The sequence below is a fragment of the Pinus tabuliformis genome, chromosome 5_1, assembly GCF_031772625.1.
Source record: "Pinus tabuliformis cultivar Carrire ecotype Pingquan chromosome 5_1, CPIR1, whole genome shotgun sequence".
Lineage (NCBI taxonomy): Eukaryota > Viridiplantae > Streptophyta > Pinopsida > Pinales > Pinaceae > Pinus > Pinus tabuliformis.
In genome coordinates, this window is record NC_142305.1 from 188,097,554 (window position 1) to 188,111,943 (window position 14,390).

Consider the following 14,390-nt stretch of genomic DNA (forward strand, 5'->3'; position numbering starts at 1 on the left):
AATAAAGTTAAAGGTTAATATGGGAGACATGTTTTTTAACCAAAAGCATTAAGTTTAAAGAGTGAAAAACTTAGGTTTAGGGAAACGAAAAGGATTTTTTACACAAGAAATGTGGCTTCCTTTGCCTAAGTAAAAACAAAGCTTCACTTGGTCTTTTTCATGAAATAAGTGTTTTAGGAGCACTGAGCAGATCTTAATGTACTTGTGGGGAGGTTAGTAAATGTTTCAAGGAGAAGAGTGAGGGGAAGTTAGACATGCTTCACCTGATTTATAGCCAAATTATTACCATTGTGGTTATGATAGCAATAAGATGAATTGTCTTTGAAAGACAAAATTACTCATAAGCCTGCTTTTGCAACATCAAAACTGTCTATCGAGCCTATTATATCTAATATTTTTTCTTCATTTTTCCTTGGGTGCATTTAAACTATCAAACCCTTACTCTTTTCTTTTCTTTTAACTGCGATCCTAACTAAGTTTGTCCTTATTTCTTCCAGGGGCTCAGCTTTCGCTGTTGAGCTCCTTTGCTTCTCTACCTAACTACTTACCTGCCAAGCTTGAACTGTTTGGACAGATTTTATTCTTTACCTCTAAAACAGGGAATTTAAACATGAACTGGCCAAGATTAAGCGGTTTGGCCACCGATCAATTGTGACAACAGTCAACTAAGTGCATATGATAAATTTCTTTGCAAAAACAGAATAGTAGTGGCATTTGTTGGGAATTTTCTGTTTAATTCCAAAACAAATAACTTGAACAAAACAGAGAAAATGCTCTGTTCTAACCACAGGATCTTAACACAGGGAAGCTAAACTTGATTTTTGAAGAACAGAGTTTCACACACACTCATAAAAAACATTGTATTCATTAATAAGAAAACCTGTTACAAAAGGATCTTCCTCTTAACAGAGGGATTCACAAAGAAGTTATAGTTCCATAAAAGAAAATTACTCTCTCTCTCTCGAGAAAATTCTCTGTCTCAGCTTGCAAAAAATTACACTGCTGTGTGTGTAAAATTTTCAATACATTTACTACTGTAAAATCTTCTTGTCTCATTCACGCTGCTGCATATTTCATTTCAACACCAAAAAAAAAAAACTTTCTCTGCACTGTTGTGCATTACTGAGAGAAAATTACATTTACACTGTTGTGTAATATTTCATATGCGCACTGTTTTCTTCTCATTTCATTACATATGTTTTACTAGTGTCATAAAACGAAAAACTACGCCTGTGGATAAAAAACTAATAAAATTAAAATCTTACCAACATTTACCAACTCACAGTAAATTACATTTACTGTTTTACTGACAAAACTGGCGGTCAAAATGAAACTTCTAATTCACGTCAAGTCCATGTGGTGCAGGCCTGTACTTCAACCATTGAATTATGCGATTTGTGATTTGTGATTATCGCATTGCGAAATCGCATTCGGTGCAAAATAGGGGGAGGCTTGAAACATATGGGTGCGATCTGCGATATGCGATCGGATCGCATCGCAACATCGCAATCGGCAGAAATCAAGTGAACAGACGGAGGTAGTGGGCATGCATGCGATTTGCGATCTGCGATTAGATCGCATCGCAAGGAAAAAAATGTAGTTTTCTGAAATGATAACGCGGCAGTTTGAAATTAGATTTCAACACTCCCCTTTAATTTCAACTGCTGGGTTATCAGTCATACCTAGACATTTCCTCAAAAACTCAAAACTTTTCTGCCCCAATGGTTTAGTCTGAATATCTGCAACTTTCTCCTGAGTTCTGCAATGTTTTAAAACAATTTCTCCATTGTTTATCAATTCCCTGATGTAATGAAACTTTGTGTCAATGTGTTTCGTTCTCTTATGAAACACAACATTCTTGGATAATGCAATAGCTGAGCTATTGTCACAAAAAATCACAGTTGCATTTGTTTGCTCTTGGCATAGATTCCTTAACATCCTTCTCATCCAAACTGCTTGACATGCTGATGCTGTAGCTACCACATATTCAGCCTCTGCTGTAGACAACGCTACAATAGACTGTTTTTTAGAAGCCCATGAAATAGCTCCTGAACCCATGTGAAAAACATAACCAGATGTGCTTTTCCGATCATCTACACTTCTAGCCCAATCACTATGAGTGTATCCAACTAAATCTGAACATTCTTAAGTAGTATATAAAATGCCATACCTTTTAGTACCTTTAACATACTTTAGAATTCTTTTTGTTGCCTGCCAATGTGCTTCTTTTGGCCTCAACATGAATCTGGAAATTAAACTAATAGAAAACATTATATCCGGCATAGTTGCAGTTAAATACATAAGGATGCCAACTATGCTCTTGTACAAACTAGGATCAAAATCCTTGCTGCTCTCCTCTTTGCTGAGTTTTAATCCCATCACTGTGGAAGTGATTGCTGCCTTGCTCTCATGCATGTTAAATCTTACCAACACTTCATTAACATATTTTGCCTGTGAGATAAAAATCCCATTTTCATTTTGTTCTACTTCTATTCCTAAGAAGTATCTCAGCAAACCCATGTCAATCATTTCAAATTCTTCTTTTATGACTGTTTTGAAATTTTCAATAAGGCAATCATCATTACCTGTGAAAATAACATCATCAACATATAACACATCAATTAGTAATTTACCATCCTTTTCTTTGATGTAGAGAGTGGGTTCTCCCTCACACTTTTCAAATCGGTTTTCCAGTAGATAGGAATCTATCCTACTGTACCATGCTCTTGGTGCTTGCTTTAGCCCATAAAGAGCTTTCTTCAATCTGCACACTTTGTGCTCTTGGACTTTCTTTTCATAGCATGGAGGTTGTTTAATGTAAACCTCTTCCATTAACACTCCATTTAGGAATGCTGACTTCACATCCATTTGGTAAACTTTCCACTTGTTTTGTGCTGCTATGGACAGCACTGCTCTCACGGTTTCCATTCTAGCAACTGGTGCAAAAGTTTCCTCATAGTCTCTCCCATACTGCTGCTTGTATCCTTTGACAACCAGTCTTGCCTTGTGTCTTTCTATTTTGCCTTCAGCATTACTTTTGGTCTTGTAGACCCATTTAAATCCAATGACTTCTTTTCCTTTTGGTAGTTCAACTAAATCCCATGTCTTGTTTCTTTCTATGGCATTGATCTCCTCATCCATAGCTTCTATCCATTTCCTATCCTTAATTGCTTCTTCGAAATGAACACGGTCATCAACATGACAGTATAAAGCAAACAAAGAATTCATACCTTCATCATAAATGTCACTTAAATTTATAAACTTCTTACCTCTTTCATTTGGTGTACAAGTTCTTGAAGAAGCACTTGAATTTCCTCCTTGTGATGTGCTTGGGGAAGCACTTTAATTTCTCCTCAAGGGTGTTTCTTGCTGCCCTTGTGTTGGCGCTGCTATTTGGGGATGTATTTCAGCCATCTCCTCATTATTTTCATCATGAGACATAGAGTTTTTAACGTTCACTGTTTTCTCTATGCTTCCATCCCAAGCTTCCTCCTCAATGAACTGAACATCTCTACTCATAATGAGCTTCTTGGTGGATGGGTTATACAACCTGTAAGCTTTGGATTCCTCACTGTATCCAATGAAAATACATTTCTCCCATTTGCTCTCCAACTTATTCCTTAGCTGATCGGGAACATGTGCATAAGCCACACATCCAAAAACTTTCATGTGGGTGACTCCTTGCTTTCTCCCACTCCATGCTTCTTCTGACACTCTGTTCATGACTGATTTTGTCGGACATCTATTCAAAATGTACGCTGAACAATGTACAGCTTCAGCCCAATAATCATTTGGCAAATGCTTTGCCTTTAACATGCTCCTCGCCATATCCATGATTGTTCTATTCTTTCTTTCAACAACTCCATTTTGCTGCGGAGTGTACCTTGTGGTAAATTGTTTATGAATTCCATTTTCTCTACAAAAACATAGAAATTCTTTGGAGATATACTCACCTCCTCTATCAGTCCTTAGAACTTTGATATGCAGCCCGCTTTGGTTTTCCACAAGTGATTTGAAATTGCAAAATCTTTCAAACACTTCACTTTTGTTCTTCAGGAAATAAACCCAAGTTTTTCTAGTAAAATCATCAATAAATGTTAGTATGTAGTGGCTGCTTGCAAGTGATGGAGTTTGCATCAATCCACATAGATCTGAGTGAACAATTTCTAAGGGTGCTTTTGCTCTTATGCTTTTCCAAGATGGAAAACTTCCTCTGTTTTGTTTCCCCAAGATGCAACGTTCGCAAAGGTTGTGTGGTTTCTCTATCAATGGTAATCCTCTTACCATTCTTTTTCTATGCAACAAGTTAAGACCTCCAAAGTTGAGATGTCCAAATCTCAAGTGCCACAACCAATTTCCATCCTTTGGTTCGCTTTGGAAAGCCTCTTATGTAACCGCTGCAATTTCCGCCCCATCTTTCAAAACTGCTTTTATCCTGAGAGGGAACATCCTGTTCCTTGTCATTTTCACTTCAGCAATACATAGTTTGCTGGGTTTTCTATCCATGATGGTGCATACATCATTCTCAAAGAAAACATTGTACCCCTTTTGAACAAGCTGTCCAATACTTAAGAGATTACATTTCATTCCAGGAACATAAACATCTGTTATGGTTTTCTTTTCACCTCTCTTTGTTAAGATATTTACCTCTCCTTTTCCCATAACAGAAACTTTACTATCAGTCCCAAGTGTGACTTGTGACTTCACACTCTGATCTAACTTAGAAAACAAGGCTATGTTTCCTGTCATATGGTTACTGCAACCGGAGTCTAGAAACCATATATCATCACTCTTTGTTTCAGCCATATTACAAGCTAACAACAAATTATCTTGGCTCATATTTTCTCTAGTGAAATTTGCACTAGATCTATTATTCATATCATGCTGCTTCTTCCTACATTCATTTGCATAATGCCCATATTTTTTACAATAATAACATTAGACATTAGATTTTTCATACCTTTGTCCTTGAGCATGATGTTGTCCACTTTGTTGGCTGCTCCCTTGGCCTTGGTTTTGATTTGGATTGCTGCCTCTTCCTTGAGCATTTGCTAGACTGTTTCTTCCACCTCTATTTTGGCTTCTGCCTCTTCCTCTCTTGTTTCCACTGCTTTGACCTCTTCCTCTTCCAGAGAACATCTGGGTCTCAAATGCATGCTCTAGAGATGAGTTTTCATTTCTACTCAATCTCTGCTCATGTGTTATCAGTGATGCATGTAATTCATTAACTCAAAACTTTGTGAGATCCTTTGTCTCTTCTATGGTGGTGGCAATCACATCGAACTTTGAGGGTAGGATCCTCAATAGTTTCTCCACAATCCTCCTTTCTTCAAGAATATCTCTATGAGACCTTATCTGTGTGACCAGACCAGTCACTTGTGTGAAGAATGAGTCAATATTGTTTGACTCCTTCATGCAAAGATTCTCAAAATCTCTCTCAGCAACTGTAGTTTTGCTGTCTTCACTTTCTCCATGCCTTGATAGACTGTCTTGAGAGCTTGCCATGCTTCTTTGGATGTCTTGGCTGCCGCTATCCTTGGAAACACACTCTCATGCACTGCTTGATACAAAAATACGAGGGCTTTTGAGTCCTTCTTCTTATAGCTCTTCCACATATCTTTCTCTGCGTGAGTTAATCTATTAAACTCATGTTTATACGCTGGTTCTTCAAATCCATCCTCAACAAATTCCCATAAGTCTTGTGAGGCAAACAAAGATTTCATGGTTATTGCCCAATAATCATAGTTTTTCCCATTAAATTGTGGGAGCTGAGTATTAAAGATACCCATGCTAGTGCTGGTGCTGGAGCTAGCCATTCTTCCACTCTTCAAAATACTTGATTGTGTATTTAAAAACACTCATTGTATTCAACAGTAACACAAAAACTCACTTGAGAAATACCTTGGATTCGTTTTGACTGAGTCTTCACTCTGCTAGAGAAGCTATTGCAGCAAGAAATCCTTCCTTCAGCTTCTTTGACACCTTCAAAGAGCCTAGACAAGCTCTCATACCACTCTTGGGAATTTTCTGTTTAATTCCGAAACAAATAATTTGAACAGAACAGAGAAAATGCTCTGTTCTAACCACAGGATCTTAACACAGGGAAGCTAAACTTGATTTCTGAAGAACATAGTTTCACACACACTCATAAAAAACATTGTATTCATTAATAAGACAACCTGTTACAAAAGGATCTTCTTATTAACATAGGGATTCACAAAGAACTTCCACTTCCATAAAAAAAAATTACTCTCCCTCTGGAGAAAATTTGAGAGAGTTGTGCACAAAATTACGCTCATGTGTGTGTAAAATTTTCAATACATTTATTGCTGTAAAATCTTCTAGTCTCATTCACGTTGCTGCATATTTCATTTCTCTGCATTCCTGTGCATTACTGAGAGAAAATTACACACCAAAAAAAAAACTTTCTGTGCACTCCTGTGCATTACTGAGAGAAAATTACATTTACAGTGTTGTGTAATATTTCATATGCGCACTTTTTTCTTCTCATTTCATTACATATGTTTTACTTGTGTCATAAAACCAAAAACCTACGCAGTTGGATAAAAAACTAATAAAATTAAAATCTTACCAACGTTTTTACTGACATTTACTGTTTTACTTACAAAACTGGCGGTAAAAATGAAACTTCTAATTCAGGTCAAGTCCATATGGTGGAGGCGTGTACTTTAACCATTGAATTATGTGATTTGCGATTTAATCGCATGGCGAAATCGCATTCTGTGCAAAATAGGGGGAGGGTTGAAACATATGGATTGAAGTTGATCCGGCAGAAGCAAAGGTAAAGCCAGCCAGCTTAAGGTAAAGGTTGCATGGACGGCCTATATTTATGCCGTGGGTGGAACGGGATCTACTGGCGTAGAGTATGGATATGCACCTTGATATGCACCTTGGAATGGAACTACAGACTCTCGATCCCAAACTTGCATGGCGAAATCGCATTCTGTGCAAAATAGGGGGAGGGTTGAAACATATGGGTGCGATCCACGATATGTGATCGGATGCATTGCAAGAGGGCATGAATGCGATTTGCAATCTGTGATTACATTGCATCGTAAAGAAAAAAAATGCATTTTTGTGAAATGATAACGTTGTAGTTTGAAATTAAATTTCAAGAGCATTTTGGACCATTTGGATTTCATTTTCTTTCTTTTTGACCAATTCATTCTTTTTGCCCTTTGATCTTTATTTTAAATCATACCCTCTTTTCATTTTTTAGTTTTTTCAAAATATGGAACCTTTGCAACATGGAAAGGATGAACATATTTGGCATTTTATCATATGACACCTATTTGTATAGCAGAGTAACATCAACAATATCAACGTATCATAATTTAAAATTAAATTAGAATATAATAATTTAAAAATAAATAATATTTAAAACAAAATTAGGTCACACCTCGACTCTCCACAAAATTCCAGAGTAGGACAAAACGGTGTAAATAATATTCAGAACGGAATCCCAGAGTAGGACAAAACGGTGTAAATAATATTCAGAACGGGGTGAGGACGTTGCGAGGGCAAATAAGTTTATAGTTTATTATCAACAAAAGCCTATCATCTGTATCATATAAACGGCCCAAAAAAGAGGAATAGAGTCACCTACCATCATCAACCTATTCTAGACGCCTCGACTCTCCACAAAATACCAGAGTAGGAATAGAGTCACGTACGCCACATGGCTGAATTTTGCATTCGCCTCTATATATATAATTGCAGTCGGATGGTATGCAGATCTATCGTTCACATTCTAAAAAGTTTTTGATTTTCAGGGATCCATTGAAGAATCGCTTCTGTTTGTGAGCCCCAGTACCCAATTCTCATCAAGTAGCGATGTGGACCTCGTTATGGATGCTGACGATTTTGCTACTTTCGGTGCCGCACGTGACCAGAAGTGACCAGGCGGCAGACAAAATAACTAGTCTCCCAGGCCAGCCCCCTGTCTCATTCGATCAATACGCCGGCTACGTTACAGTAAATCAGACGGAAGGCAGAGCTCTCTTCTACTGGTTAACCGAGGCCAATCGTCAAGATTCTTCGAAGCTGCCTCTGGTATTGTGGCTTAGTGGAGGTCTGTACAACTTTCAGATCCACATATTTAGTCAAGAACTTCTCTGTAAAATTTGTATCAGGTTGGGTGAAATATTTTAGTTTTATAATTTGCTGACTCCTAAAGATATATGAAGTGAGATTGTGCGCAGAGTCGACTACTTTCTTTTTATGTTTGAAAAACTAACAACTATAAAATATAAGTTGTATGTACATGTCTAACCTTTGTTACAGGTTACATCTATATTTTTCATATTCTATGTACAGGCCAAACCTTTATCACATATGAGATCCTGCACTTTGATATTGAACAAGCTTATCAATAAAATACAATGCATTTGCACTTTTCATTTTCCTGATATATGAAGTATATTAATTTAGTATACTGCGTTTGCATTTTTCTTTCCTATGGTATGATACATTGAATAAATATATTAATAAAATAGAACGCATTTGCATTTTTTATTTGTATTATATATGTGTAAAATTTATTTGAATATATGGTTTCTAATCAAATTTTCAGGGTGAACAAGATGCATTTTATTTTCAATCTCAAACTGCAACCAACATGTGGCTGCTTATGCCTTCAAAAATCTAATTTGTAAGATTTGTAGGATAATGGACACATACTCATGACCAGCCTGAAATCACCCAATGCAGTTGAATTGAGTTATTGTTGTCTTTTTGTTACAGGGAATTGAGTAGAATAGATATTAACAGCCTGATCATAATTTCAAATGCTATATAGACAAGTATTCTTCACAATTTTGTAGGTTGAACTCCAAATCTATACATATATATAACTTTGTAATTTATATACATAATATATATTTTAGTAGTGGAGTAGTATGTTATATATATAACTTTGCAATTTATATACATAATATATATTTTAGTAGTGGAGTAGTATGTTTTATATATATAACTTTGTAATTTATATACATAATATATATTTTGGTACTGGAGTAGTATGTTTTATATATTTTTGTAGGTTAAGAATTAAGTTAAGAGGGTCTTTTTATGTAGTTTAATTGAATAATTTGAAAATATGAAAAAAATATGAGTAAGATGAAAAACATGAGTGAAGTTAATGGTTTGAAATTTATTTATATTTATTATATTTTTTAAATATTTAAATATAAAATTTAATTATACTCCAATAATCTAGAAAAATACAAATATATAATGCATATTTTTTACATTAACCGAAAAACAATATTTTTACTGGGACTTAACAATATTGGTGACGGGTAATTCACTAATCACAGGATTGAGATTGGAGTTCTTTCCGTGATAACAGTCTGATTAAAATTCCATAGAAGTTACAACTTATACACATAGAGTAGGAGGTGGGTTAAGAGTGAAGATGTTCATATAATTTATCTTTGATTTATTTTTTTCCTTTCTCATTTATTTTATTGTTTTGTCTTATAGATTTCGGGCTAACTTGTTCAGAATTACAGCAAACATCCTAATCTTGAATAGGAATTCTTAAAATAATCTTTCGCCAGTCTAATTTGAGAAAAATGACGTTTTCAGCTTTCATGAATTACAGATAATCAGCCATTTCTGGAGGAGGTTTCTCTGTAGGAGGTTGAGAAAATGGACGTTTCAGCTTTCATTAATTTAATTACTGATAATCAACCATTTATGGAGGTTGATTTGGACGGGGAAAAAATTAACTTCCTCAACTATAAAGTTGACTATTGTTTAATGCCTGGGATTGCAGGTCCAGGATGTTGTTCAGTAACATCAAGTTGATAATTGTTTAATGCGTGAGTTGCAGGTCCAGGATGCTCTTCAATAGCATATGGAGCCTCGGAGGAAGTAGGACCTTTCCGGATTCATAAAAGCGCTTCTTCACTGTATTTAAATCACTATTCTTGGAACAAATGTGAGTTAATTTTTCCACAATTCCATGTCAAAAACATAATGTTTTAATCCTATCATCGTTGACTCCTAGCATAAATTAAGATATCCAATCTCTTTATTGATTACTGACAAAATTAGTACCATTCCGGCTTATGATCACGATCGCAGATGCAAACTTGCTTTTTCTGGAATCTCCTGTTGGTGTGGGATTCTCATACACAAATACCTCCACCAACTTGTTGGATAATGGGGACAACCGTACTGGTACCTACTACATACATTTTAATATTAATATTAACATTTTATCTCATTGCTGCCCACATGTTAATATTACAATACTGACCCTCTTTGCCGGACATGGTAGCTGAGGATTCGTTGGCCTTTCTTATCAACTGGTTCCAGAGATTCCCTCAATACAAGTGTCGAGAATTTTACATATGCGGGGAGAGCTACGCAGGTTAGTATATATACAGTAGGTTAGTATATATACAGTTGGAAACTGGGCAATATATGCTAATTGGTAAGTCTGGACAGTGTGGTCTAATAGTTATTTGTGGGATTTGGTCTCTACAAATTTTGAGATCTATTTCTAAATAAATAAAACTATATACCCTTGAGAACTGCTCTGGACACAAAGTGAAAATCTATAAATCTTAATTTCAAACATATAAATTGAAGCCGTCTAAATTTAATTGTGAACACAGGGCACTATGTTCCGCAGCTAGCGAAGAAAGTCTATGAATACAACAAAGGGAATTCTAATCCCTTCATAAATCTCAAGGGCTTTATGGTGAGTATCGCCATTTTAAACTTTTACTGAGTATGGTGATTAATAGATACTGTTTCAAGACTTGGATTAATTTGAAGGCAATTATTATTGACATTTTATTTTATTTTATACTGTGCACTAGGTGGGAAATGGACTGATGGACGATTACTATGACAACGTTGGCCGTATTCAGTACTGGTGGTCTCATGCTTTGATATCGGATGCCACTTATAATAACATTATGAACAACTGCAATTTTAAGCAACTGAATTTTTCAACGGCATGTATTAATTACCTTAACAATGCCCGTACTGAAACGGGTAACATAGATTCCTATGATATTTATACCCCAGTATGCTCGCAACCCTTAGTGGGTGGGAGGTTCGCCAGATCGACAAAATCGGTACAAATCATGAAACTAATAGCCTAGGTCTTGTGAATTTAAGCAATGATGTCTAAAATTATATGACTCTTATCTGGTTCTTTGACAGTTCCCGGGAAGCATAGCTGGCTACGATCCCTGCATTGAAAACTATGCAGAGATATATTATAATCGCCCTGATGTGCAGGCGGCACTTCATGCTAATACTACGCATATTCCCTACAGTTGGACTGGCTGCAGGTGTGTTTAATATAGTCTGGTATCTACTTTTTCATTTTGGTCGAGTTGAATTGGTTGATCCTTCAGCAAATCGATATAAATGACCGTTGAGTTTCCTTCATGAATGGTAGTTTAAGCGTTTTCAGTTCCTGGACGGATTCAGACTTCTCCGTTCTTCCCATATACAAAGAGCTTATTGCGGCAGGTCTTAGGATTTGGGTTTCCAGGTATTTATTATGTTAAAATTATTTGCATTATTTAGTAAATTAATGATATATGTATTATTTTTCATATTATCAGTTTAATACGTTTATTAGGCTTTAAATAGAAGGTGATGAGTGTGTTGTTAAATTATTAGAGAGAGCTATTTTTAGTAATTTTGATACTTCAAGTTATAGATCAAACTTAATGTAATCTCTGATGAACTTAAATGACTTAATAAACACAAAAATATATTTATTAATCTAATATTAAATAGATTAAAATTAATAAATTAACTCATCATTAACTTATTTATAATAATTAATATAAGCCATTGCCTATCTTCTCATCTTGTCTATGAAATATTAATCTTATTTTAAACTAAATTTAATATAAGACACGAACCCTTCAATCATTGAATTACTCTGACTTACTATATTGAATGGTGATTAATACTCATAAATAAATCCAGATATTCTCCATTAAACTCACAAATATCTTCCATCCAGATTTTTATTGCTCTCTGGTATAATCGATTTTTTAAATAGTTGAAAGGTAGGGGTGGAAGAAATATGTAAAGTCAATGTAAAATTAATCCATTATTAATTTATATGTATTATTTAGTAAATTAATGATTGGTATATTATTTTTTAATGTTGATTTATATGTATTATTTAGTAATTTAATGATTGGTATATTATTTTTTAGTCTAATATTAAATAGAGAAAATTAATAAGTTAATGGCATGGTAGTTAATATTTAGGATTTATTGTTTTTTTATCTTGTTTATTAAATATCACACTATTTTTATACCAACCTAATTTGATAAACAAAGATTATATAAACCTAATTAGATTAAAAAAGAAAGAAAGAAAGTGACACAATCAAACATTGACTTACTATATTGAATATTGAATAGTGATTAATACTCAAACAAATCCATATATTGAATATTGAATAGCGATTAATACTCAAACAAATCCATATATTCTCAGTTAAACGCACAAATTGCTTCCATCCAGAAATTTCCAACCAATTCCTCTCTTGGGGTAGATTTAATCGATTTTTTAAAAGGTCGGGTTGGAAGAAATATGTAAACCAATGAGTTCATCCAAGATGTCTGGATGTATTATCCAAATTAAATAGGGATTGATTTACGGCAGTATCATAATTTTCAAGAGAATGCAGTTTACATCTTTACTTTTAAATTCAGAGAGTAGATTTCTTAATTGGAATTGTTGGTACTTTCATGTACAGCGGCGACGTTGACTCTGTACTTCCAGTTACTGGAACCAGGATGTCAATCAATCAACTGAGTCTTCCCATTACAATTCCATGGTATCCATGGTATCTCAATAATCAGGTGGGCATTTTCTTAACAAAATTCTAATCTCAGTTCTCTCTCTCCACTTTCACAGAGATATTAACATCACTTTCAAAGATTTTGCTAATTAGTTTCTGGCAATTGATTAATAGACGGTTGGAGGATGGACTGAAGGATATGAAGGGCTTACCTTCGCAACCGTAAGAGGGGCTGGCCATTATGTTCCACTTTTCCAACCTGAAAGGGCGTTAAAACTTTTCCAATCATTCATAATGGGTCATAGCCTACCAAGCACAGTCCCAATCAGCAGCTGACTCTATCACATCTCGTAATTGCTGTTTGTACAGTGTGTGATTCAGCTTTTCTTTTTAATAAAATTTGGTGGTTCAGCTTCTCTTTTTAATAACATTTAATGGTTCAAACCTTCCACCAGTGGGGGTATGAGGATAACTTTCATTAAACCCTCCAAGGGTGATATTGTTAAAATAATAAATAAACTAGATGATTATAAATCTAAAATTATTGTTAGAATGATTGGAACTTTATTCATCTAGAATGTGCTTTAGTTATCTCTATTCCAATGTATGTATAATAACAATGTGTTACCATAAACAAAAGGCAAAATTGTATTCATCTAGAATGTGCTTTAGTTATCTCTATTCCAATGTATGTATAATAACAATGTGTGACCATAAACAAAAGGCAAAAGAGGTAAATAAATTTAATTATGTTTGCCTTAACGGACTTTTACACTGTTTGATTTAATAATATTTTTATTTTATATAATAAAAAAATTACATTGTTTTGTTACATAGAATATGAGAATTGTTTGAATATGATAAGTTGTATATATCATTATAAATTAATTAAAAAAGACTTTGGGGGTGGAAGAAAGTGTTTACTAAATTGTTAGTATAGGTTATTTTTGGAGAGATAATATGTTGTTGCATGTGTTGGTGTATAGGAGTGGTTTTAATGTGTATAGGAGTGGTTTTAATGATAGTTGGTATTTTTAAGTGTGTTAAGTGATTGTGAAAGTTAATGAGTTAGTTAATTAAAAAATATTTATAAAGTATTTATTAATGGATGATATATGAAATGTTTGTTAATAAAATAATGGTTATAGTGGAGTTGACAACAAAGTAAAATTTTTATGAAAGATTAGTTTACTAAATTGGCAATTAAGAAAATTTTTGGGGACATTATTAGAAATAATAAGCAACTTGAAATACGTAGTTTGTGTTTTCTTTTGTAAAGCATTTATGCCATCCATGATGTTACACCCATGCCTCAATTTGTAAGAAACTATGGTTGGTTGCCAAGGATGTTGGCTAAAGGGAGGGGGATTACATGGGTTATGTGCTCCAATCTTGAACTACTATATTCAATTTCAAGATATTGAAGTAGTCTAAATAAAAAAAATGGCATCAAGAAAGAATGATTTTTATGATTTGTGAAATCAATTTCTAAGAATCCACATTATATTCAAATTGTTTACTGAATAATAAATACAAATTTTAATTAATAGCACATTTATATGTTAAGGGTTTCTT

At 34.3% G+C, this 14,390-nt stretch overlaps 1 protein-coding gene across 1 annotated transcript; it reads left to right on the forward strand.

The window, feature by feature from the left end:
• Positions 1-7,854: 7,854 nt before the first annotated feature.
• LOC149164042 (serine carboxypeptidase 24-like) lies at positions 7,855-13,151 on the forward strand. The gene is made up of 10 exons (XM_089429348.1): positions 7,855-8,092; positions 9,857-9,964; positions 10,111-10,206; positions 10,307-10,399; positions 10,647-10,732; positions 10,854-11,114; positions 11,203-11,333; positions 11,444-11,539; positions 12,771-12,876; positions 12,990-13,151. Exons 1-10 carry the CDS (start codon positions 7,855-7,857, stop codon positions 13,149-13,151), a joined length of 1,377 nt encoding a protein of 458 aa, XP_089285474.1.
• Positions 13,152-14,390: the final 1,239 nt, after the last annotated feature.